Source organism: Bos mutus, chromosome 5 (assembly GCF_027580195.1).
Source record: "Bos mutus isolate GX-2022 chromosome 5, NWIPB_WYAK_1.1, whole genome shotgun sequence".
Taxonomy (NCBI): domain Eukaryota; kingdom Metazoa; phylum Chordata; class Mammalia; order Artiodactyla; family Bovidae; genus Bos; species Bos mutus.
In genome coordinates, this window is record NC_091621.1 from 23,489,333 (window position 1) to 23,516,586 (window position 27,254).

Below are 27,254 nucleotides of genomic sequence, written 5' to 3' on the forward strand. Positions count from 1 at the left end.
TGATTCAAGTTTGTGTGCTTAGTTCCTTAGCACAGAGCCAGACATATAATAGATGCTTACTATATTCTGTTTGAGTTTAATTGGAGTCATTATAGACTAACTTCTTTTCCACTATAGAAATATTCTCTAAAGCCAAAACATTATGGTAGCCTCTATTTGAATTTCAGTGACCAGAAACGTATTATCTCATAGGACATTCTGCTAAATTCCTCTGCTTAGCCCAAGGTTTCTAGATTTGAAAAGATAACTTCCACTTACCAGTTCTGATTATCAATAGTTCTTCTGTTCAGAGCAAAACAGAACAAGTCTGCTCCCTCTTCTGCTGGATGTCTCTTGGATCTTGAGACCAGTCATCATATCCCCTAGAGCTTTCTCCATGGTTCAGAATTTCTTAAAGATATGTCTTCCAGAACTTTTAATATTCTATAAATTCACCTCTAAATGTCCTGCAGTTTGCTAGTATTCTTCTTAAAAATGGTACTTTAAATTGAATGCCATGCTGTTTGTTTTTTCCTTACAGAGAACAGACTTGCTGTGAAGTCTGGACATTATCCATGCAATGAACTCTTTTAAGCAGTTTGTTGTTCTCCCACTATGATCTTTCCTATCTTGGGTGGCAGTTCTTCCCTTAGGACATTTAATTCTGCCTCTTCAAGTTTGAAGACCATTTTCCTTGCTGGAAGAGTACAGGAACAAAAGATGGCAGGCACCTCTGCATTCTCTCTGCCATCTGCTAGCTTTATACTGCCATTTCAAAGTCATGAGCTATTTTCTCATTTTTTGTTCTTCATGCTTTTTTTGTTTGTTCATTTTGTTGTTGGTGTTTTGGTCGTGGTAGTTTTAACCCTCAGCATGTTTTGTATTTTAACCTGCTTAATGTTCAGTTCATGTCATTTTGTGTGTGTGTCCTTGGTATGCACTCCCTTGTCATCTTTTGAAATGACTTAAAAAAAAATCTGAACTCAACCAGGGTTCTGTTGATTTTGTAATGTCTTCTTCCTTCTCTTTTGTTGCCTGAATTTTAGCTTTTGGTTTCCAGCCATGGGATCAATATGTATTATAACTCTAACATTTTGAATCTAACATTATAATGTATTATTAACTCTAACATTTTTATAGTTTGGGTCTATGTTCCATTTTTCTACCCTGTTATTTTTTCTGTGCAACTATGTACTCTGGTTTGACATGGTAACTTTCTCCTAAATTTCATCATTAGTCTTTGTTGTTGGTTTTACTTTAGTTTAGATTAGCAGATCTCCTTTTAATTTTCTTCTCCTTAGAGAAGTATTTTCAATAAACATATCAGATATTCAGTCTTTATCTGAATAACGCTTTCAGCAGATGTTAGGATACTTAAAATCCCCTAATAATCTTTGTTTTTAAAGCTTGTCCCCAGGCTGGTTTTACATACTGTGTTAGAAAAATCTCAATTTATCCCCTTTTGCCTGTGTGACATGGGAGTGTATTCTCACACAGTACTTATTTCTGTTTCTTGGCTTCCTTGGTGGCTCAGATGGTAAAGAATCTGCCTGCAATGTGGAGACCCAGGTTCGATCCCTGGGTCGGGAAGATCCCCTGGAGAAGGAAATGGCAACCCACTCCAGTATCCTTGCCTGGGAAATCCCATGGACAGAGGAGCCTGGCAGGCTATAGTATACAGGGTTGCAAAGAATCAGATACGACTGAGTGACTAACACTTTTCATTTTCATACTTGGATGTAATCTCAAATTTAAGGGATAAATCTAGTTGTTGGTGTCACAGGAGCAGAAACCACACCAGATATAACAAACATAACAGAGAGTCAGGAAATGCTTATTAAATGAATAAAACCATTAATTTCTAGTGGTACTGTGTTCTGAAGTCTTAATAATCTTGTCTTGCTATTTTTAACTAAGGAAAAAACTCACTTTTAATGCCTAACTAAACCCTGCAAACGGACGATCCCTTGTAAATTCTTGTGCAGTTATATGGAAATCTGTACCCTGACTTTAGACAGCTAGAGTTGTATTTTTCTAAGGGAAGTTTAGGAAATGGCAGTGATTTTTATCTGGAAACAGCTGACCTTATGTCCATATAATGATCAAAGTGGTAATAAAATCAAACAATGAACCCACACAGCTCATTTCAGATTACAGTTAGGCTAATAAGAAAATGAGGAAGTATTTTCAGGACCAAATAAAAACAAGTACTAGACACATTCTAGTATACCTGGATTTTTTCTGTGGTTCAGAATTTCCTGGAGGTTAAGATACTACCCTGGGTTATATAGTGTCATCAATTCCCACTTAGTTCTATTCTCCCCCAGTGACACCATCTCCTTGGCTCTCTTCCCTGGAATACAGAATCAAATGGGGACCAGAGTCTGAGATCCAATAACATTGCAGAACTGAGTCCAGGAGCCATCAATTCCTGCCGAAGTGAATACCATGCAGCTTTTAACAGTATGATGATGGAACGCATGACCACAGATATCAATGCACTGAAGCGGCAATATTCTCGGATTAAAAAGAAGCAGCAGCAACAGGTTCATCAGGTGTATATCAGGGCAGGTAATATACTTCTTTGAGTTAATTTCAGCTGTGTGTCAACTTGTGCAAGTCGACACAAGTATTTCTAGAATGGCCTGGAGATTACTGCTCAACTCTGGCTCAGCACCCACCAACACAGCTGGCAGGAGACAACAGCATCTTTACCTTTTCACTTTTTATTTTATCTTATCAGGCTCTAAAGAAGAAAAAGGTCCCAAGGACCAGGCAGCTGATGGTATCAAACACCTCTTTGCTTTTGGAGACGGGTTTACAAATGATGAGAATGTTGCAAAGCCATGCAATCCTTGGATTTGAGACATATTGGAGCTCTTGCTTCTTAAGCTCCAGGCATTTGGAAGTAGAATTTAGTCGTCTGTGTACTAGTAAATTAAGCTATTCTTCAGCCATTTAGATAGTAATATAACAGATGTTGTGATCAGAGGAAAAGGAAAAATCCATTTCTGTGCCTGGCTGATGGGTTAGCAGCATCTTGGGAGTCTGCTGAGAAGAACACAGTTGTACTGTAGTTGGAGTTGCTCTTTTCCAAGGATTGTTGAGCTTCTTTTTTTCTTTAAATTCCCCGAATCCCAGTGAACAGTCTATTTTATTATTTAATATATGCTGATTTGGGAATTGATTTGTCTTATTCTAAGTGAAATCCTAATGAAAATGATGCCAGTCCAGAGTTAACCACGGTATAAATTTGACATGTTTTTAAGAGACTGGTAAGCATGTGACTGTCTTGCACAAAAACTGAATTTACCTTTTACTTGTTGGGAAGAAGTAGGCAACTTCTTGAAGATTCTTACTTTATCCTGAATCATTATAAAAATCTATCACAAAAGAAACTAAAAACTATAACACTTTAATTTTCAAAGCATTGATGTATACATGTCCTTATTTGTCCTTAAATCTACAAGTAAAGCAAGAACAGATGTTTTCATATCCTTGTGAAAAATAAGGAGATGGTAATTCAGGAAGGCTTAGCAATTGTCTAGGATTATATAGCTATATTGAGTGGTCAGGCCAGGGCTATAACCCCCATGTTTTGATTCTTTATATAGTTCTGTTTGAACCACTTTCAAAAGCTTTGGATGGGATGTTGAACAGTTGCCTTTGGGTACTAAATCAGCCCACTGTTTGGACTGTAGTCTGTACTGTATGTACAGACATACAGAACTATGGTCTATAGGTCAAATTCTGCTCAATGTCTGTTTTTATAAATACAGTTTTATTGGAACACAGGCATGCCCATTTGTCTGCATATTGTCTATGATGGCTTTCACTTCAGTGGCAACAATATTTATAGTCTGGTCTTTTATAGGAAAAGTTTGCTGACCCCTACTCTAGATCATGGTTTCTGTGGTTATTTTTAGAGAAATATTGGTACTCAAGGGCAAAGTTCAAGAACATTGCTTCTCAGACTTTAGTGTGAATATGCATTGCTTGGGGATATGTTAAAATGAAGAATCTGCTTCCTGTAGCTGTGGGGTGGGGCTAAGATATGCATATACTATAAGCCTCTAGGTGATGCCACTGCTGCTGGGTGAGGATTGCATGTTGAGTAGAAAGGTTTTGGAGATGGTATAGGTTAGGATTAGCAGTACAGGTGGAGAGAGTGAAATTCAGCTAGAGGCAAAAGTTCCCAGCTTCTGGGAAGTCCCTGGTGGTCCAGGGTTTTACACTGCCAATGCAGGGGGCACAGGTTTGATCCCTGGTCGGGGAACTAAGATCCCACATGCTGCGTTGTGTGATCAGAACAAACAAAAATCCTCAGCTTCTGAGATTTAAAGAAAGGTGGTGAGGCTGGTGATTGAGGTACCAACTTTCTAGGTTTGGGAGGACAGGAAGTTAAGCATTTTAGTCCTAATAGATTCTGTTTTTATGAAGAAATTGGAGAAAAAGTTGTTTACTTGGGAGTAAGTTGAAGGTTGTGTAGGAGCTTAAAGAAGGAATGAAAATTTAGATTGAACACTGAAAGCAATGGGAGAGGGAAAGAAAGTTTGTTCAGTGCAATTGAGGACCTAAAAAAATAGGAAGTTATGAATTTAAGGAATATCAATCCACATAACTGTATGAATCCCCCATTCCCCTCACCGCTACCCCATTAAGCTCCCATTTTGGAAAAGAGAACATGAATTGTGGCTCTAGAGTGGAGTTTTGTCGGGCATGTGTGGTACAGCCACAGGGATGCTGAAACATGTGGTTATTGATGAGGTGTGGTCCAAGGGATCAGCCATGCTCCTAGCAGGGTGGTGGTGGTGGTGTAAGGGAGCCGAAGAGACAGTGAGAGATTATGAGAAGACTGGGGGATCAAGGAATCGAAGTCTCTATGGTTCATTACCAAGAATAGTTACATCCAAGGTCTGAGAGCTAGAAGAGTCAAAGAGAATAGGAGAGTCCAATATTTTTCATGTGAGGCAGATCTGGGTGATGTTTAGGAAGGAACTGAACAGGTTGAGGATGGGTCAGTCACAGAGGCTGTGATGTAACTCAGGGAGGTAAGAGGACATAGTGCGAAGGGGAAACAGGTGTCCAAGTTTCACTGAAGACTGGCCTGTGACCAGAGGTAGAGAGGTGAGAGCAGTTGAGAAGCACAGAAGGGAGGATGACCACAACCACATGACCCAGGTGATGTCAGAAGGAAGGCTGCTCACACAAAGATGGTCTTTTTCTGCTACTTCTGCCTGCAGCTCTTGTCCTTGGGGCTATGAGCGTGCAAACTTCATTGAAAACAGGGGCTTGGTCATCGCCACAGGAGGGAGACAGTACTACTATAGTGTCTTCCAGGAGAACCCAATTTTGGGTGCTTTCCTGTTTTCAGTTTGCTTTCAGAGTCTGTTAAGGACACAGGAGTGGACCTGGGACCAGGCACTTGATGTCTGTGATGTCACGGCGTTTTTACCACCTCCTTTCACTTCTCTCATTCTGCTGTCTCTCACTTAATAACATGCAGTGTGTGGTTTTCCCACCTCTCAGATGCTGACAGCTGGTAATCCATATGGTCATAGTGTTTGACTTATTATTTAAAAAAATTTTTTTTTCCAAAGATTTCCTAGATATATAACCTGGGAGGTTGCTTCTCAGAAGCAAAGTTCTCTGTAGAAAACATTAGAGAGCCTGGACTCTAACTGATAATAAGGGGTCAGAGTCTGTTCCCTTTGTGTCCTCAGCCCCTTGTCTCCTCTGTATTAAGGGAGAGAATCGGTACCCCAGGCTCAAGGACTGAATTCAGTTTCTGCTGCCTTCAGTTACATGACTCTGTCCTTACCTGGGAAATATGTGGGCAGTGGGCAGGGACAGCCTGTCTTGACTCCTCTTCCAAGATGGATGTTTTTCTCTGTGGTACCTTTCACACGACCTTTCAACCTTTCTTTCAGACAAAGGGCCGGTGACCAGCATTCTCCCGTCTCAGGTAAACAGCTCTCCAGTTATAAACCACCTTCTTTTAGGCAAGAAGATGAAAATGTCAAACAGAGCCGCCAAGAATGCTGTCATCCACATCCCTGGTCACACAGGAGGCAAAATATCACCCATCCCCTATGAAGACCTTAGGACTAAGCTCAATTCTCCATGGCGAACCCACATCCGTGTCCACAAAAAGAACATGGCCAGGACCAAGAGCCAGCTGGGCTGCGGGGACATGGTCGGGCTGATAGAAGAGCAGAGCGAGGGCTCCAAGACTCACACCCTGGGGGCGGCCAAGGCATCTCCTTCTGATTGTGTCGGGACAGCTCAAGGCGGCTGCTCCGATGGCAGCACAGGCAGGACCATCGAAGGGCGGTCTCCGGAGCCAGTGTTTGGGGATGGAGATGCTGATGTGTCTGAGGTCCAGGTGAAGATAGAAGCCTTGGAACTGACCCCAAGGGATGCTGCTGCTGAACCTGAGCCCAGGGTGCCTCCACCCAGCCAGCGGCACTTCCCAGAGCCACCCAATGCCCCGGGAGGAAACAAGGTCCCTGGCAAGGCTCCCCAAGGTGGTAGCCACCCGAAGACCCCCATCTTTAGCCCCTTTCCCAGCGTTAAACCACTGCGGAAGTCCACCGCCGCCAGGAATTTGGGATTATATGGTCCGACAGAAAGAACCCCAACCGTGCACTTTCCTCACATGAGCAGGAGCTTTAGCAAGTCCGGCAGTGGCAACAGCAGCACAAAGAAACGGTGACCTTCTCTCAGAAACTATCCACATTCACCTCTTCACGGTGGCAGGAGGGTTCCAGCTGGATGGATGGCTCCAGATCAGCTCCCGTTGTCCACTGAGAGTGAATCCAGAGGTTCAGAGATGAGCAGCGGTCCTTAAAAAATGGGAATTGGAAATTGTATAATTGGCGCTAGAATCGGGATGTCTTCTGATTACCGATACAGTGGGTTCTTGTGGCAAAATAAATATTGTGGTTTTAAAGTGTTTGCCCAACTTTTCCTTGTGAGCTGTTTAGAGAAGACTTTGTATCTAGACTGTTAACTCTTCTTCCTTCCCTCCTGTTCTGAGGGCCTTCAGGGTCCCAGTGGCAACCCCCCAAAACTTCCAGTTCTCTGGGTGTTATTAATACTCAAGCATGCACACACAAGCTGGCTAGAACAGAAACTGCAAAAAGAAAGTTAGTTTCTTAGTTGCAAAAAAAAAAAAAAAAAACTTCCCAATTTCCCTCTTCATGCCCTATTTGGGGCAGCGGGGAAATGTTTGTATGTGTGAGTTTTCCTTCAAGAGTTTTGGCCAGTCTCAAAACTGGTTTTTATTCTTGTGCTGAAGTTCAGGAGAAAAATCTAGACAGCCTTTCCTTCACTTTCTGTTTCTACCTGCAAAATGAAGAAAACCCTCATCTGTTGAAATGTAGGTTCATCACCAACTTGAAGATCTTATACAGGGATCCCAAAGGGAATATGCATTAAGCAATTGCCCCAAACAGCTTGCTGATTCCACTAAGCTTTCCCCGAGCTCCATGTTCTTCTCCTAAGGAGAGTATAGGTCCTCAGCGGTGGGATCTCTGATGGGCTCTACACAGAGCTTGTCTGGCACCCTCCACCATGCAGCTCATTTACCGACCAGCTCTCCACTACAGATGCAGGAAGCCTCTGCTCAAAAGCCAGAACATAGTACCTGTAACTCTGTTACTTGAATTTTGTGCTTTTTTGGGGAGGTTGGAGTTCTTTGTTACTTGAACACTGCCTTTTCCTGGAGAAGGCCCCAGTACTTTCTAGCTCTCTCTCACCCCTTCCTCCTCAGAGATAGTACCTGTTATCTCTACTATGCAGATGGGAACCCTGAGTCACCCAGAGGTGAATAACCCTTCAGATACTCCAGGTAAATACTCTCGGTACTCAGTGTGACTCAGCCACGTTTCCTCCAGTGCAATAGGCGGGTTTCATGCTCTTTGTACACAGATGCGTTGGCTACCTAGGTTCTAGAAACCAAGACTTGGAAGCCATTCACTGCACTCCCTCCTGACTCAAAGAACCTTTCGCCAGATGTTACAGAGTGCTGTCATGGCATTTTGTAAAAGCAGCTCTGACCTGCTTATCTGAAAAGGTAGTTTATTAAAAAACAACAACAACAACAACAACAACACTTCATGCAGCTCTCATTTTGGCTGGACAGAAGGCTCACTCCACAACCCCCTTTTCCCACTATCTTTAGAGACAGACTCAGCGATTTTATCCTCGTCCCTGGAAGACCTTGACCAGGCTGGCAGGCATTTTGATGATGCAGACAATATTCATTTGACCTAACTGGAGGATTGCTAATTCTGAAACCAAAACTATAGTTTAAGAAAGGATTTTTTTTCCTATGGAGAGGCACTAATGTTTAGAATAAAATAGAGAATGTGATTATGTGGGCTTTTTTTGAACAGAAAACATGAGAATGATATATACAATGAGAAGAGTTATCCTTTTTGTGGTATTTTTACCCCTTAAAGAGTTGAAGATAGAAAATCTGAGTAATAAGTTATTGCAGTTTGGGTCTGGAATTTGGTGCTCTCCAAAGTTAGCATGCAGCTTCTTAAAAAGCAACCACACCCACAGCCTGTGTCTTGGAAAGAGTGTAGGTGGAGAGTCGGGATTACTTTGCATAAGAGACCATGTTTTCCAAAGTTAAGCCAGAGATTTCTTCCATCTGCTCAGCCTTTCAGATAAGAATGACTCCACCTTGTATTCTTTTCTCCTCCCCTGTCCCGAGTGAGTCAGAAGAGTCCCGTTCCCTGGAGGGATGTCTGATTTGAACAGAGAATTGTTTTTCTTCTCTTGAGTCAGTTTCCAGCTCCCCGAGGGGTCTGAGGTTGGGGAGGTGGGTAATGAGGTGGAGGGTACTTACTGCCGTTCTTAGGCTTGTGCCATCGCTGTCTGCTACCTATCTTAGGGTTTGTAGCACATATTGTACAGTTTCTTGCAGTTGGTCTTCCTGAAGAAAGGGTGGATGTGATGGCATGCAGTTGGGGATAAGTATTTGTTGATAATGAGTAAAGTACTGAAAGGATAATAAATAGTCTTCTGAGGTAAGAATGACCACATCAGGATTTCAAAATCCGACAAATTCCAGTTCAAGCACTCTGTCCTGTTAAAGTGCATGCATTGTACCATGTAATCACCATGTGAATTGGTCAATTTGTGAGCTTTGCCTACTTTAGAAAATAAAGAATCTGTAGTAGCCTGTAGCACACAGCATGTACGAAGACCAGTGTGGACTTTTATCTTCCTTTGTGTTGGACACTGTATGCCAGCACCAGAAGTACTTACCAAGTAGCAGTTTCTTTATTTGTAGATATGTCTGTACCCCATCAGCACTATTCTGGGAGTCGATTTATGTCTCTGCACCTCAGTCCTCTTACAAAAGCCTCCAGCTAATCTAAACCTAGTTTGTAATGTCAACATGGGGCTGTAACTGTTTGGAATATTGTATTCCCTCTTTTTGTCTCTCTTGTTCTAAAGAACTGTACTGATCACAGAAATATATGCATAAAGATTCTCATTGTTGTAGCTATTGTGGTGGTGTTTAATCTGAACGCCTGCATAGAATGCTGTGTGACTGTTCTCATCCTCTTCTCTTTTCCTGTCAACTTCCCCCCAGCCTCCCCCCTGGCCTTTGTTCATGTGAACCAAGGAGCAGCCCAATAAACTCCAGTGACCCCAGTTTAATCGCTAGGTTGCAAGGTGGCCTATGATCTGCCAGGAACTTGGCAGAATGCTGGGTTCCTGAGTATGAGTAAGAGAGTTTGCTCAAGAATGTGCGTACGTGTGTGTGAATGTATGTGTATAAAATGAATATGTAGATCTTTCGTTTCTCTTCGTTGTAATAAAATAAGCAGTAATTTATCTTCCGGGTCTTATGGAATCTAGATGAATAGAGAACTGTGGCCAAGTGTACAGCTGCTGCCATCTCCCCTCATAAAATCTCTCTCTACTCTTTCTGAGCTACTCGTTGTTTTTTTTGCTGCATACAGCCATCATCTGAGGCAGCATTTTAAATATACTATATTTCCTTATTAGAAAAGTGACACGTGGGTTAAGAAAACTTGGAAAACAGAGCACAAGGGACCATCGGTGTTCTGGAATGGGTCTCTCCGCTGTTTGTTTATGTTTGCATGGATACATACACCACTGTCTTCTAAAAGGTGTATTGAGAGCACTAGTTGAAGCTTTGTTTTTCCAAATGCTCTTCTACAGCAGCGTTTCATTGACCAGTATTTTATCATGTGTTCATGCCAGAATTCACACAACAGCATCTTATTGTAAAAGAGATGTCTTTTTTTTTTTTCATATTGAAGTGTAGTTGATTTACAATATTATGTTAGTTTCAGGTATATAATAATTAATTTGGTTATACATAGATCTGTATATTGTTTTTTAGATTCTTTTCCATTATAGTTTAACATGAGATAGTGAATATAATTCCCTGTGCTATACAGTAAATCATTGTTTATCTATTTTATATATGGTAGGGTGTATCTCAAACTGGTATTTTTTGGTTATAGATAGTACTGGAAAGACTGCCCTAACACTTATATCTTTGTGCACAGACCTAAGAATTTTCTTAGGGTATGTTCATCCAAATGGAGTTGGCAAGGTCAGAAAGTACGTGAATTTCTAAGATATATATATATAAAGATATATATAAATAAATATATGTATATATTTATCTCCACCTCCAAATTGCTATACTTGAAGACTGAAGTAACTACAGAAGTACTCAACGAAAATGCCTTTTTTTTTGGTCCCTAGGGCCTCCAGAATTGATAGAAACAATGATAATAGGCATTCATATCTCATCCCTGACTTTTAAGAAAACCATTAAGTAGGATGTTTCCTGAGGTTCTTGGTAGGTATCTTTTAACAGGTTAAGGAAAGTACCTTTTATTCTTTGCTCACTAAGAGTTTTTAAAAAATCAACACATATTTAACTTTATCAAATGATCCCTAAATTGCATCCTTTGAAAAGGAAGTGATGCTTAAGACTTTGTATCTTGAACTTGAGAAAATAGCTATTACCAAGTTTCATCAAAGCATATTAAGGTATTTTAGAGTTGGAAGTGATAGTGATGAAAGTCCTATGTGCAAATTTTCATAGCAATATTAAATTTACTAGAGGAAATTTGGAAATAATGTAAACATCTGAGGACATGGATAACAGTTGCATGAATTATGGTTCATATACAAAGTGGAAGTGTAAGGGCCCATGTGTGTTTGGACTGTTGACATGGTGGTTCTCTTATCTTCATGAGGCAGTTCAGGTGAAAATTTCAGCGAAATCTGGAATCACAGAATCACTGGATACAGCTATGAATGGGAGGCCCTTACTGGATGATGGCTGAAACCAGAACCGTGCAATGTGGCTGTTCCACAGAGGCAGTCTGGGCTCAGTTAAATGGGGACTGAATGGAGATACGAAGACACTTGGGGTTGGTTCAGCTCCCATGAGGTTCCCTGCTGGCCATCTCCTGAAGCTGAGTCTACTTCCTAGTGTGCAGCTCTGATCAAACCCATTGACCTTTTTGCAAAGTCACTCTCCATCCCATTCTGTTCCTTCCTTCCAGCATGGGCAAGCCTTATCTGACTGCCTCCCCCTGCATCCCAGGGGCCTCAAGAGGTTAAAAACTAGGTTTTTAACTTTAACTAAGGTTAAAAAACTAGAAAGTTGACTTTCTTAATTCTTTCTTTCTTTCTATATACTCCCATAACACTTCTAGTTTTTCTTTAGGCAGTGTTGATCCTTGAGAAGGAGGTGGATCAATTGCCCTAAGGGACCACTAGCTCTCTGGATGGAAATAAGCTGATACTTCAAACCCAGGTGTCTCCCAATCCCTGGAGAGTCTATAAATCTGGATTGAAATAAAGCAAAGCAGCCACAGAACAAAAAACCTCCCCTAGAAATTTTGATACTGAACTAGATTTGACAACCACTGGTCAACCTATTTTAATGGTCTTTCAAATAGTCTCCCAGCCCACCCCACCTCTCTTTGTTGGTGTGACTACATATTGCTGCCAGAGTAATTCTTCTAAAATGAAAAACTGATCAGACAACTCCTCTGGTCAACACCCTTCAGTTGGTTCCCATCTTCTGAAGGATAAATGTTGAAACCCTTATCTTAGCTGGATCTAGCCCATGGTCATTTTTCCAGCTTGTTTTCCCACCATCTTTCCCATTCATTGCCTTCTGCAATCTGTCGTCATCAGCACAATAATGTCAACCCTTTGTTGAGATCTTATCTGCTAGGCACTGTACTAGCTCCTTTATGTTATCTTGCTGGCATATCCCTCCAAAGAACCCCACAAACATATTATTCCTGTGTTAGAGATGATAAAAGTGGGTGAGTGGTTGTATTCTTGACCACAGTCACCTCATGGTAACTGGCAGAGTCCTGATCCTTCTGACACCAGAACTTAAGCTCTCTGCTTTGCACTGTCTGTACCGTCTGAGACCTTTGCATACAGCAACTTGAAATGCCCTGAAAGCTTCTTACTCTCACCCTTGTAACTGTGTATTTGTTAACCTCTTCCCTGAGCTCACTCCTTGCTCCAGTCTGCTTGGAAAACACCCACCCACCCACCCTTTTAGTCTTATCACACACATTAATAGCATCAGCTCCAACCCTTGCCACTTTCCAAGAGTATGATTTTGTGTGTGTTTCTTAACCTTCTCTTTCCACGTCTGTACAATGAGGATAATAATTTCAATCTCACAAGGTTTGTTGTAGACTTCTGTGAGTTTTGCTGACCTAGAATTAACATTCTTCCTTTGGCAGTAATGTCCTGGAGAGGTTTGTTCTCCTCTCGCCACATACATCTCTGTGAGGCTGATGCCCTAGGAGCACACAGTCCAAGCTAAGCCATTCAGCATTCTCCCTCTTCCCAGCCATGGTGTCTGACCCATGGTCAAGCACACAAAGAATCTCAATTCCTGGGCTCTTGTTTTGAACTCGTGGGGAAAGCTGATTTGCTCATTTTTAGTGGATTTGAACCTGGAAGGAAAAAGCCAAGGAGCTGCTGCTAGCAACCATCTTGTAACATCTCCCCATCCAGGGAGAGATTCTTGGAGGAGTGAATCGAGACTGAGCAAGCAGATCTGAGAAACAGAAACCTGGCTCTTTTTATATCAGAGACCCCTGGATCAGACCATACCTGAAGCAAAATTACTCTCTCTACACCACTTATTACATCAGCCAACCTTCCAGTTTTTGGTTTTAACCTGTTTGGTCAGGTTTTTTTTATCATTCATATTAAAAACCTGTTAATTGGAATAGCCATTTTATGAGGATGACAGGTTAAAAGGCAAAATAGTAGGCACCGTGACTAACAAGGAGCTAATAGCTTTTGTTGACAGTGACTCAGACATCTCCTGAGCTCTCTCCATGATTTCTGGCTCTGTCCTCCCCATCCTAATAATGGATAGTATAAGTTGGTGACAGGAAGTGTGGTTCTTGTTTTATGAATGGGATTCTTTCCTCCAACCTTTGAATCTTCTTTGGCCTCGTATCTCCTTGTGGCAGAAGGAGAGGTGATTCTGAGTATGAAGCAGTTTTCCACCAATTTCACCTCTCATTCCAGCCCCATCTTTGTTCACAGCTGAGTCCTGTGGGGAGCAAAATAACTGTAAGCAAGTCACAAAAGGGTTATTTTAATGAAATTCCACAAAAGTTGGGCATCCAGGCAGCCTGTGTGTGGAACTTCCTTCCCCGGGTGTGATGGAAACCAAGGGCATCTCCCCCTGTTCCCTCAGGAGCCTGTTCAGCTCTCTCACAGGGAAGGCTCTGGAGCAGCTCTGATGGCATCTGTTGGAAAGTAGCAGGGCTGGATGGGAGTGGGTGGGCCTCTTGGGGGCCTGCAGCATCCACTGGGAGCACCCACTAGGAGCACACCTTCTGGGAAAAAAAGAGGAGCACCTTGTGAAGATTTCAAGAAAACATTGCCTGGTGTTAAGGGGATGGAAAGACCTTATAGCCACTGCCTCAAAATATGTGAGAACAATGGTTTTTGAAAAATTTAAATTAATTTTTATTGCAGTATGTTTGCTTTACCATGTTGTGTTGGCTTCTACTGCATAGCAAAATGAATCAGCTGTACATACAGGTATATCCCCTCCTTTTTGGAGTTCCTTCCCATTTAGGTCACCACAGGGCATTAAGTAGAGTTCCCTATGCTATACAGTAGGTTCTCAATAGTTGTCTACTTTTGCATAGTATCAATAGTGTATATGTATTAATTCCAATCTCCTAGTTCCTTCCACCCGACCCCTTTCCCTATTGGTATCCACACATTTGGAGAAGAGTGGTTTGAGTCATTGTTACAGGGATCCTATGTGGACCAAAAATTTGCTGAGTCTGTGAAAAGTCAGGTTACATAAAACCTGTATCACACATACGTGCTAAATTCCACAAGTGTATATGCAACAGAACCTAGCAGATGGTGAAAAGCTTTAAAGTATTTTTTTTTTTTTTCCCCATATGGAGCTATGGACTGGAGTTTCTAGTACGTTTTTCAAGTGGGAAACAAATCACAGAGTCATGGAATTATTTAACAAAAATGCTCGTATCAGAATAATGAAATCACTAAATGTCAGACCCAGAGAGCATGGAGCTCAGTTTCAAAAATTTACTTCCTTATTTGTTTAAAGTGGAGTATATTTGCTTTACGACGTTGTGTTAGTTTCTGCTGTGCAACAATGAGTCAGCTCTATGTATACGTATATCCCCTCCTCCTTGGACCGCCCCCCACCCCATCCCACCCATCTAGGTCATCACAGAGTGCAGAGTTAAGCTCCCCATGCTTTACAGCATCTTCCCACTAGCTAGCTATTTTACACATGGTATATATTTTATGCAATGTATATATGTAAGTGCTACTCTCTCCATGTAAACTTTCACTTTAAATAAGTAATATTTGCACATGTTGAAAATTCAAAATGTACAAAAAGCATATGGTAAAAACTAAGTCTCCCTCCATACCCTGTCTCTTAGCCAGCAGTTTCCCTGTTCACTGGAAACCACTGCCACTGCTTTGTTGCATCTCCTTCCAGAGAGATTTTATGCATATTCAAGCACTTTCATACACACACATCTGCATAGGTAGTGGCATAAGAACCTTCTGGAACCTTCTGAACCCTTCTTTTTCACTTATGTATCACAGAGATGAGTGCAGGCAGCAACCTCAGCCTTTTTTTTTTTTTTTTTTTTTTTTTTTTAAATTGCTGCTTTAATTTTCAACTTACTGTACACAGTGAATTTACCCTTTTGGGCTTTGTTAGATAATTTGATTGCTTACAGTTCCATACCTGTACTAAGCTAGTGGTAAAGAACCCGCCTGCCAATGCAGAAGACATAAGAGATGTGGGTTTGATCCCTAGGTCAGGAAAATCCCTTGGAGGGGGAAAAGACAATCCACTCCAGTATTCTTGCCTAGGAAATCCCATGGACAGAGGAGCCTGGCAGGCTACAGTCCATTCATGGTGTTGCAAAGAGTAGGACATGACTGAAGCAACTTAGCATTTAGTTCCTTCCCGATGAGTATACATATCCTTGTACATGTGTTGTTATATTACAAGCAAGCAAGTTTAGCTGTAGGATAAGTTCCTAGATATGGAATTATCTGGTAACTGTGTGCATTTTAGGTTTTGATAAAGTTGCCAAATTACTCTCTACAGTTGTTCTGTATATAAATTTTGACTTCCATTGGAGATGTGTGAAAATGCCCAATTTCTCCTACCCTCATATTACTCAATATCTTATCAAATCTTTTTATCAGGTATTTAATGTGTATTTAAAAACATGCATGAAGTTAACACTCATTTAAAAATTCTTTATATGTTGTTTGTTCATAGCATTTGCTCAGTTTTGCTCTTTTTTTCCTTGTTGATGCCAGTTCTTTTTTAAAAAAAATTAAAATACAGTTTTATTCTAAATGTGGACAATTTGCATATGTTTTAATTGTTTTTTAAAAAACTATTTGTATTGGGGTATAGCCAGTTAAGAACATTGTGATAGTTACAGGTGCACAGCAGAGTGACTCAGCCATACATAAACAGTATTCATTCTCGTCCAAATTCCCTTCCATCCAGGCTGCAACATAATGAACAGAGTTCCCTGTGCTATACAATAGTTAGTTGTATGGTTAGTTGATAGTTAGTTGATATAACTATTGATACACTATTGATACTATTGATATACAATAGTTAGTTGATGGTTATTCATTTTAAATATAGCAGGATGTGTGTGTGAGCTGTAGTGTCTGACTCTTTGTGACCCCGTGGACACATGGACCCCATCTGACTCTTTGTGACCCCATGGAGCCTGCCAGGTTCCTCTGTCGATGGGATTTCCCAGGCAAGAATACTGGAGTGGGTTGTCATTTCCCCCTCCAAAAGATCTTCCTGACTCAGGGATTGAACCCGTGTCTCTAGTGTCTCCTGCATTGGCAGGCGGATTCTTTACTAATGTGCCACCTGGGAAGCCCAATATAGCAGGATACTAGTTCTTTATACAAGAAAAATGTCCTTGTCTGTTATATGAGTTGTGATATTTTTCTTATTTTGCTGATTATCTTTAAATTTGTTTATATTAATTTTTTGACATATATTCAGAAACATTTTTGTTTTCAAATTCATCAGTCTTTTCTTTTATATCTTCTGGATTTTGTGTGACATTTAGAAGGGCCTTCTCCATATCTTGTGCTTATTTGAAAAGTCTCCCTTTTTTCTTCTACTACTTTTATGGGTTTCATTTTCATAATTAAATCTTTAAATTGAAGTGTAGTTGATTTACAATGTTGTCTTAGTTTCTGGTGTACAGCAAAGTGATTCAGTTACACATATACTTTTTCATGTATTTTCTATTATGGTTTATTACAGGATATTGAATATGGTTCCTTGTATAATAACAAAGCTATACAGGACCTTGTTGTTTATCTTTTTAAAAAAATATATATAGTAGTTTGTATGTGCTAATTCAAAGCTCCTAATTTATCCCTACCTCACCACTTTCCCTTTTGGTAACCAAAAGTTTGTTTTCTATGCCTGTGAGTCTATTTATGTTTTGCATATAAGTTCATTTGTGTTGTATTTTCAGATTCCATATATACGTGATATCATATGATATTTGTCTTTCTCTCGCTGACTTACTTCACTTAGTATGAAAATTTCTAGGTCTATCCATGTTGCTGAAAATGGCATTATTTCATTTTTTATGGCTGAGTAGTATTCTATTGCATATATATCCTATATCTAGAAGCAATCTAGATGTCCATCAACAGAAGAATAACTAAAGAAGTCACAGTACATATACACAATGGAATATTACTCAGCCTTAAAAAGGAATGAATTTGACTCAGTTCTAATAAGGTGGATGAACCTAGAGCCTATTATACAGGGTGATGTTAAGTGAGAAAGAGAAAGACAAATATCATATATTAACACATATGTGTGGAATCTAGAAGGTTGGTACTGATGAAGCTATTTGCAGGGCAGCATTGAGACACAGACACAGAGTACAGACTTGTAGACACAGCAGGGGAAGGTGGGACAAATTGAGAGAGTAGCATTGAAACATATACATTCAGTTCAGTTCAGTTCAGTCGCTCAGTCATGTCCGACTCTCTTCGACCCCATGAATTGCAGCACGCCAGGCCTCCCTGTCCATCACTAACTCCCAGCGTTCACTCAAACTCACGTCCATCAAGTTGGTGATGCCATCCAGCCATCTCATCCTCTGTCGTCCCCTTTCCTCCTGCCCCCAATCCCTCCCAGCATCAGGGTCTTTTCCAATGAGTCAACTCTTCGCATGAGGTGGCCAAAGTACTGGAGTTTCAGCTTCAGCATCAGTCCTTCCAATGAACACCCAGGACTGATCTCCTTTAGAATAGACTGGCTGAATCTCCTTGCAGTCCAAGGGACTCTCAAGAGTCTTCTCCACCACCACAGTTCAAAAGCATCAATTCTTCGGCGCTCAGCTTTCTTCACAGTCCAACTCTCACATCCATACATGACCACTGGAAAAACCATAGCCTTGACTAGACAGACCTTTGTTGGCAAAGTAATGTCTCTGCTTTTGAATCTGCTATCTAGGTTGGTCATAACTTTCCTTCCATATGTAAAATAGATAGCCAGTGGGAATTTTCTGTATGATGCAGGGAGCTCAAATCCAGGGCTCTGTGACTAGAGGGGTGGGATGGGGTGGGAGGTGGGAGGGAGGTTCAAGAGGGAGGGGACACATGTATACCTATGGCTGATTCATGTTGATATATGGCAGAAACCAACACAACACTGTAAAGCAGTCATCCTCCAATTAAAAATAATAAATTTAAAAAGAAAGTTCACAGCCAACAGTTGACACATTGCACTGTTTTTATTTTCATAGTGGTCCTGACCTGAGTGGAATCATTGCAAAGTGTTTCCAGTAAATGAGCATCTCCTCCAGAAATCCTTCTTCACTTCAGCTGCTTTGATATGGATTTTGGTGCCAGCAGCTCAGATGATGACGGATAAGGTAACTTTTAAAATTTCTATAATTAGTGGTGGTGGAGTGGGAGAGATAAGCGGTGCTGTAGAACCTGTGGAGGGTAAAAGGGAGGCTCTGCACCCAAAGCAGTCAGCCCCAGAGAGTCTGGTTCTGCCTTCCTTTTGAAAATTCTCTTAGAGATGAACTCTGGAAGGAATCGCCTCCATTGCTTGAGTTGGCCTCATATGGGATTTGGAGTATCACAGAGGGACACGGTAAATATGATGGCACGGTGTAGTTATACTGACGTAGCTTGAAAGGTCAACAAAGAATAAGTAAAACACTTTTAAAGGGTCTCACCCAACATCAAGATTTGCATAAAGGCTTGCCACAAACAACAAGTCAACCTGTGATGATATAAAAATAACAAATTAATAATCAAGTCATACCCAACCATTGGATTTCCAGATTAAAAAAATTTTTTTTCTAAAAAAGAAATTATGCCAAGTGAATGTCTTATTTTCCTTGAACTGACTGTCTTCCAAAAAAAAAAAAAAAGTAAAACAAACAAGAAAAACAATAGAAACAGCTGCATAGCTTAACCCAGAGAAGTGGTTGGGATCCTGTAAAAGTATTATTAGTCGGAACCAAGCTTTGTCTGTGCAGTAGCGAAATGGGGATCTGGACTTCTGCATGACCGGGTCTGAGTTTCTGAACCAGATGGAGTAAGGCAGGCTTTGGATGAAAGGGCTTGCTGCCACCTTTCAGCAAAGCAAGGCCATGGTTGCACCCGCAATTGTGTTTTCATATCCAGGTCCATGAGACCCATGACTCTACCATACTGATCTCAACAGTGGAAAATCTGGACTGATGCTATGGGCTACAGCTGCAAGCCTCATAGTGCGGTCTGGGGACCCTGCAAGTCGCTGAGGTCCTTTCATGGGGTTCCTGAGATCAAAACTATGTTTATGTTAATAACAACACTAAGATATTGTCTGTCTTTTTCACGTTTTCTCATGAGTGTACACGGAGTTTTTCAGAGGCTACCTAATGTGAGATATTAGAACAGACTGAATGCAAAAGCCAGCTCTGTTGATAACTGGACATGAAAGAAATCTGCAAAAGTGTAAAGCAATGCTACTTTCTTATCAGATATTTTTGTTTTGGAAAGTGAAGCTATTTTTTGTAAAATGTTGTTTATGTTAATGGATTAATTGTTGTCATTTAAAAAAGAATTCATATATTTTGAATTGACATAAAAAAGTAAATATAAAATTACATAAGCTTTGAGCTCTGTATGGTCCTTATAATTTTTAAGAAAATGTTTAAGAATTTAGGAGGATCCTGATACCAAGAAGTTTGAGAACTGCTGGTCCATGGGGTACTGAAAGAAAATAAATGCAAGATAACAATAGTTATTTATAAGTACTTCCTGTTTGACAGGTTCTGTGCTAAGGGCCTAACATGGATTACCTCATTTTACTCTCATAACCATCCTAAGAGTGGGTACTAATGTCCCTTCTTAGGTTACATACGAGGAACCTGGGCTTAGAGAGGACAAATATTCTCAAGGTCAGAGAGTTCAAAAGTGGCAGAGTGGAACTGAACCCAGGGAGTGTGGTTCCAGTTCTCACCCTAAACCACCTAGTGACAGTGCTTCTAGAAGTCAGTGCCTGCTCTTTTCCCTCTTGCGGCCCATCCCAGCCCTCCCCCTAAAAACTGGGTCTGATGAAAGAGGCAACCGGAGAATCAGATGTGTCGCTGACTAGGTCTCCCCACTCCTGAGTCAGGGTCGACTGGAACAGCTGTTGGCACCCATAATAAGGAGGATGCCACATGGACCCAAGCTCCCCAAACCCATACTCATCTCTCCTTCTTAAGTTAATTTTGAACCTGAAAGAGTATGATTGTTAAAAAAAGAAAAAGTAAAGAGGGACAAATATGAAAGGGAAAAAACTCACAAAAATCAGTAGAGGGAATTTTGTTTCACAAGACTTAAGATTCTCTACTATTTTAATAAACAAAAACTGGACCTTTTTAGGTGATGTATGATGTTTGATTTATGCAACATAGACTAGCAATGATTTAATGGATCTGCATTCAGTAAAGAAACCTTGGATGTATGTGTGTGCATGTTAGTCGCTCAGTTGTGTCCGACTCTTTGCGACTCTATGAACTGCTCTGTCCATAGGATTTTCAAGGCAAGGATATTGGAGTGTGTTGATATATATCTACGGCTAAATGAAAGTATCATTAGCTATATTAAGAGTTTGTGCGTGTGTGTGTGTGTTAATCGCTCAGTCGTGTCCAACTCTTTGCAACCTCGTGGACTGTGGCCCACCAGGCTTCTCTGTCCATGGGATTTTCCAGGCAAGAATACTGGAGTGGTTTGCCATTCTCTTCTTTAGTAAGCTCTTTATGCATCATTTTAATGATTCTCTGTTTTACTGAGTTTCTATTTTCCAACTAACTTCCCACCCATCTGGTTGCATAAGAGATACAAAGGGATGGGGAGAAAGATTGGTTTTTCATTGTTTTTTCCACTTCAACTGAGCACGGGTATGACAAACTTATGTAACCACTAGGTGCCACTGTTGCTTCATGCAATATCGCCAGACCCCTGCGTTTTAGCATATGTTGGGAATTTTATTTTAAAGTGTTCAGGGTGTTTGAGTGGGGGTTGTTGTTGTTCAATCACTCAGTTGTGTCCAACCCTTTGCGACTTCATGGACTGCAGCACGCCACGCTTCCCTGTCCTTCACTATCTCCCGGAGTTTGCTCAAACTCATGTCCATTGAGTCAGCGATGCCATCCAACCATCTCATCTTCTGTCATCCCCTTCTCCTGCCTTCAATTTTTCCCAGGATCAGGGTCTTTTCTAATGAGTCAGTTCTTTGCATCAGGTGGCCAAAGTATTGGAGCTTCAGCTTCAGCATCAATCCTTCCAATGAATACTCAGAATTGATTTCCTTTACAATGACTGTTTGATCTCCTTGCAGTCCAAGGGACTCTCAAAAGTCTTCTGCAACACCACAGCTCAAAAGCATCTGTACTTTGGTGTTCAGCTTTCTTTATGGTCCAAATCTCACATTCATACTTTGACCATATCTTTGACTAGATGAACCTTTGTGGGAAAAGTAATGTCTCTGCTTTTTAATATGCTGTCTAGATTTGTCATAGCTTTTCTTCCAAGGAACAAGTGACTTTCAATTTCATGGCTGCAGTCACTGTCTGCAGTGATTTTGGAGCCCAGGATCCACAGTGAGTGGGGAAGGGACCTGGAAGAATCCCATTGGTGCATGCCCACCCCCATCCCATTCCCATACTCCCATCTTATAAATTTTTTTACAGTATATAGAATTGGCTGTTGAGTAAGGAGCCCTCAAGCACAAAGTTCCCAGTCAAAGATCATTATTTCTTGAAGAATGACTTTAAAATCAGCTTCAAGTAGAATGTGAAGCTAGCTGAGGGAAAGCAAGGGCTGTGGCCGGTTTAGGCATAAGTGCCCAGTGCAGTGTCCAGTAGAGGTGACTCTGTCTTAAAAAGATGCCCTGCCTGTTGTGCAATGGTAAAAGTTGAGCCTGGAGCCCAACAGCATCTCTCTTTGGAGAAGATGGAGAGGAGGAGCTCACAGTGGGGAGGGGAGGAGGGCTAGCCACGGCCACACCCTCTGTAGGTCCTGATGTCTGTTCTAGGGACCCCAGAACTGAAAGATGAACTGGAGTACCTTCTGAAATACACTCCATACTGAGTCATACTTTGTTGGGCGTCTTGTTTCACTGTGGGATGGATCTGCTAGACACTACATTCTGTGTTCAATTTACCTTAATCATTTCTCATGTGATTTCCAGACTCAGGGTACTTATTTGTTGAGCAGCGTTAGGTCCAAGGCTCTGTGCCAAGCCATCTGGAACATCCTCTGGAGAATATTGGGGTTGCTGATGTCCTTTGATCTCTGGGTCGGGAAGATCCTCTGGAGGAGGGCATGGCAACCCACTCTAGTACTCTTGCTTGGAGAATCCCAAGGACAGAGGACCCTAGTGGGTTACAGTCCTTGGGGTCGCCAAGAGTCGGACATGGCTGATTGACTAAACAACTACAACAAAACGTCTTTCCAGCTGTGTCTTTCCTGGAATGAAACATAGCTTTCCAGGTAAGGTCTAATTCACGCCAAATATAGGGATAATTACTTCACTTGGTCTGGAAGCTTCCATCTAATAAGATTGTATTAACATTTATATATTATAACCACTCTGATTCTTCTGAATTTGAGTTGGGTTTCAACCCCCAGGGCTCTTTTCTTAGGATGTGTGTCAGGGCAGTTTTTTTTACATGCTGGACTTTTCCCACCAAAATTTCCACTACAAACCCAGGTCTTTATTCATCCATTCATTCAATTAGTTGGTGTTGGGGACCTCACAGTCCTATATGTCATTTGGCTAAGACATATGACAATTTATTCTACCTTTTATTTCTTTTCGTGTAGATGACTCTCCCAGGGTTATGCCATTCTCAGATTTGGAATATATATCTGCTCTGACTTCATTCTAATTGCTAAAATGTTACTGTTTGTGCTTGTTCATTTTATAGGAACTTTAGAAGGATCTGACTAATTTTTTGAAATCTGATTCCTCAAGGAATATGAATGAAACCTAGCTTGGGTTTTGGATTCTATTTATCATTGTGTTATAAACATAGGGCTTTAAAAAATTTCAAGTTTACTTAATTTCACATTTTTAGTAAAATTTGTTTCATATAGGTACATAATTATGTTTGAGTTCTTAGAACAGTAGCTTATATGAGAGAAATCAGAAATAGACACTATGGAAGCTTATACCGTCCTACACATGTGAAGCATTGTTGATATTTACTTTCTGGGGCTCAATTATTGTTTGGGGGAAATAAGAGCTTGAAGGCCCTTTTTAGTATAACTGTAAGAGCTTCTGATTTAAAAGGATGATCGGAAGCTAAGAATAGTAAGCCTCTACTTCATAAGGAGTAAATGTTTCCAAGAAGCCTTCTAGAAATACATAAGGTGTCTCTTTTCTTGCAGACATTGACCAGAGTTCATTTGTGTTTTGCTTTGGTAAGCCGTTAGTGCCACACTGGCCAGACTGGCCCTTGTCTCTATCGTTGGAAGAAATAACCAAGTCCAAGTGGTTCCAGCTCTCACTAAGTGTTGGGCTTCACTCTTGGAATTAACTAAGTAATATATTATCTGAACAATTACTAGATTGATTATTAAATATTAGTCATTTTGTGTTTAGAGGGTTTTCTTAGGATGAAGTGTAGAGTTAGGAAGAGATCTTTCTCCCAGTTTTGGTCTATAGCGACCCATTTTGGTAAATGACAAGATTAATGATTAGATAACGTTGCTATTATTGCATTTAAGATGTTACTCGTCTGTGTTGATTTGGTATTTCTATATAAATATTTCCTGTTCATGTAATACCTAAGCTTTCAGTTTATTTAATCAAACTGTGATACTATCATAAATCGGAAAACAGATGGAAATTAAATGGAGATAAGACTCCGAACCAGAAGAACTGTGTGTAATAAATTAATGAGAAATTAAGCACAGTGATGAAAGAAATATTTACATTGCCTGCTGCATTTTTTATGCAAGTAGATTATAATTTCTTAGAGAAGGCCCTAAAATAGTCAGTCTAGGTTTGGAAAGAAATTTTCTACTCACAGGTTCTAGTTCATGGATTGTTTTCACTCGACTCTCAGGACATGCCGCTCTCTTGGTTTCCCTTCTGCATCACTGATGGCAGCTATCCATCTCCTTTCCTGGTTCCTCTCTTTATTTCCATTCTGTTTTATATTAGGGTGCCTTGGGGCTCAGCAGATGGCAAAGAAAAGACTGAGGACCGATTCCAGGACACCACACAATATTAAAGATGTGAGTCAGAAGAGAAGGACAGCACAGGAGGTTGAGAAGGGACAATTAGGCAATTGGGACAGAACTAAAAGTGAAGACGATTTACTAAGAAGGAGGAGATCAAATGCTTCTGATTAGTCAAAGGCAAGAACTAAGAATTAATCATTGTGTTTAGCCACATGCACATCTTTGGTGATCTTGATAAAAATAATTTCAGTGTTTATGATGAATAGGTCTGAGATAGAATAGAAGGAAAGTTATTAGAGACAATCAGTACTGAGAAGGCTTTGGGGAGTTTTGCTGCAAATGGAGCAAAGAAAAGGGGTAGTGGCTAACCAGAGGATGTATCAGAGAATCAGATGTGACTTTTAAGGGCTGATTGTAAGACTATAAGCAGGAAATGAGGCAAGAGTCCCACAACAAAGGCCAAGGCAGATCTTGGTTGAAATAATTCAGAACGCAAGTCGAGAATGAGGCAAAGCACTTCCCTAGGGGTCCAGTGGCTAAGACTCTGTGCTCCCAATGCAGGGGGCCCAGGTTCAATCACTGTTCAGGGAAATAGATCACATACACTGCAACTAAGAGTTTGCATGCTGCAACTAAAAATTCTGCATGCCAAAACTAAGATCAAAGATTCTGCATGCTGCAACTAAGACCCAGCACAGCCAAATCAGTAAATACCTGAATAAATAAATAAATATATTTTTTTAATGAGGCAAAAGTCTAGGGATTAATTATTTTGAGTTTTTATGGACCAGAGGCAGGCCTACTGGCTTGGGCCAAGCTGGACTAGACAGTTCTTGTAAAGATATCCTTTCAAGTAAAGGGCTGGAGTTAGCTATATGAATTTTTCACAGTTACGTCACCCAAGATTCCCTGGTATCTTTGGCTTCTTGGGGTGGACTTAGTTTGTGTTGCTTTGAATGTGGAAGTAAATTACAGGGCAGTGGATGTTTGGACTATTGCAGTAGCCCTTTATCTGCCTTCGGCTTGTTCCCCTTTGTTCCTTTCTCTGTTGCCATTAGCATCTTTCTAAATGCTAAGCCAGCTATCAGTCCTCTGTCTAAAAACTGTCTATAGCTTCCCATCGTAGTCAAGATAAAAATTTAGACTCCCTTGTACGGCATACAATGTTATCCTGAATTTAGTCCCTACCCATTTTCCAGCCTCATATCCTGCTTTTCTCTGCCTTGTAATGTGTAGTGGAGTTCCTGTTGTCTGCTGCTACACACACACCGTGAAGTTTCACACTTCCATAACTATGCTCATGCTGTGTATCTTTCTGAAACACCCTATCTGCTTTTCTGCACTTGGCCAACCTTTATTCATTGTTTAAGACTCATTTCCTTTAGGAAGATGGATTGATTAGAATTATGTTTGGTTGCAAGTGACTAAAAATAAGAGTGACTTGGCTGCTGCTCAGGAATGGGAAGATGTGTGTTACCTGCCTTCACCTCTAGGAGAATCAAATAGTCATATATTTTTGTTTCATTTTAAGATTTGTCCTGAGCCTTGTTTTAGATGAATCCATTAGTTCATTAATTCATCAATGACTGATTCACAGGCAAATTCACTATAATTTACTATATGAAATGTTGTTTCTTCTGGCTTAATCATCAGGGTTGTGGAGGTATAGAATAGCAGATCAGTTATCGCTCTGTAATCTCTTGAGATGAATTATGTATAGCTTTAATGCTTCTCTGCTTATTCATATTATTATTTGTTAAAAAAGATTGAGCACTTGTCATTTGCCAGACACAGTGCTTGGTGCTCAGGACGCAGATTGAAAGAAGGAGCTATAGTCTAGTGAGTGTAGGTAAGAGAAGGAGTAGACTAGAGTGTGTTAAGTGCTTGGATCAAGGTTTACTCACAGTGTTATGAGAGTCCAGGAGAGGGACATGTGATCAAGACTAGGGTGTCAGAGAATAATCTCCAGAGAAAGTGCTGTTTAAGCTGAGTGTTGAGTTATCAGGGAGCTAATGTGGAGGTAAACTGGTGGTGGCTTGATGGGATTAGAACTCTCCATGATGTTCATCAACCCTAATTCACACAACCCAAGGGATTATACAGTCAAATTAAAACTAGTGTGCTTGGTGTCAGACAGTATTTTATTACAGTGCCCATAATCTCTATCACCCCACCCCAAGTTATCCCAAATTACTATAGAATACAAGTTCCCAGTTTCAAGTATATGTCTACCTGAATGCCCTCCTATAGAGACCTCTGGAGATGTTACTGCCCTATATCCCTCCCCAAACCCACCACTCAAATTCATCCCCGCCCCTGATGCCTACAAATCAGCATTATCCTTAGGCTCATCCAAAGAGAAGGAAGAGGAAGGAGTGGAGTTGAAGGAGGCAAGCCTTAGAGGAGGGATGGGGCTTTGGGATGAGAAAGGACCAGCAATAGGGTGAGGATGCCTGCTGTGGATGTTATGCTATTGTGTGGCATGTCTCTGCCTTATGCTTCTGAAGAACTCTTTCTCCGTCTGGTGGTGCAGAAGAGAAAGTGGAGAGGGTCTCATTCACCAGTGAGGGAGTTTATGGAAAGAGTTCCCATGAAATGTGATTAGGGGCAGTGTCTTGCTAAAGGTTATGGTGAAGAAGGGACAGATTTGAGGAATATTATATTATTATTTTTTACTGCCTTCTTCTGATTGTAGAAGAAATACACTCTCATTAAATCATAAAATTTAGAAAACACAGGAAATTATTTATCATTATCAGAAATTTCAACATCTAGTGATAAGACTGTTCATATTATGGGATATTTTCCAGTTTATTTCTATGCATATTCAGACAAATTATATATGTTACCTACCTATTCTATATAATCAGGATCCAACTTTATGTACATTTTTCCTGGTAGTTCTTTTTCTTCATTATTGTGGTGAGACATACATTCCATAAAATTTACCATTTTAA

The 27,254-nt window shown here is 40.7% G+C and overlaps 1 protein-coding gene across 12 annotated transcripts in view; it reads left to right on the plus strand.

Moving 5' to 3' along the window:
- Positions 1–27,254, plus strand: part of TBC1D30 (TBC1 domain family member 30) — a 291,603-nt gene that overhangs the window by 95,365 nt on the left and 168,984 nt on the right. For 6 of the 12 annotated variants that reach the window (XM_070370535.1, XM_070370534.1, XM_070370541.1 and 3 more), the window contains 3 exons: positions 2,344–2,550; positions 2,723–2,764; positions 5,910–9,501. In XM_070370535.1, coding sequence (XP_070226636.1) covers positions 2,344–2,550; positions 2,723–2,764; positions 5,910–6,694 — 1,034 coding nt within the window. In that variant the 3' untranslated portion in view covers positions 6,695–9,501. Of the gene's footprint in view, positions 1–2,343; positions 2,551–2,722; positions 2,765–5,909; positions 9,502–18,365; positions 18,495–27,254 lie in introns of those variants that run through there. The other 6 variants (XR_011464193.1, XR_011464192.1, XR_011464194.1 and 3 more) reach the window with 3 other exon arrangements.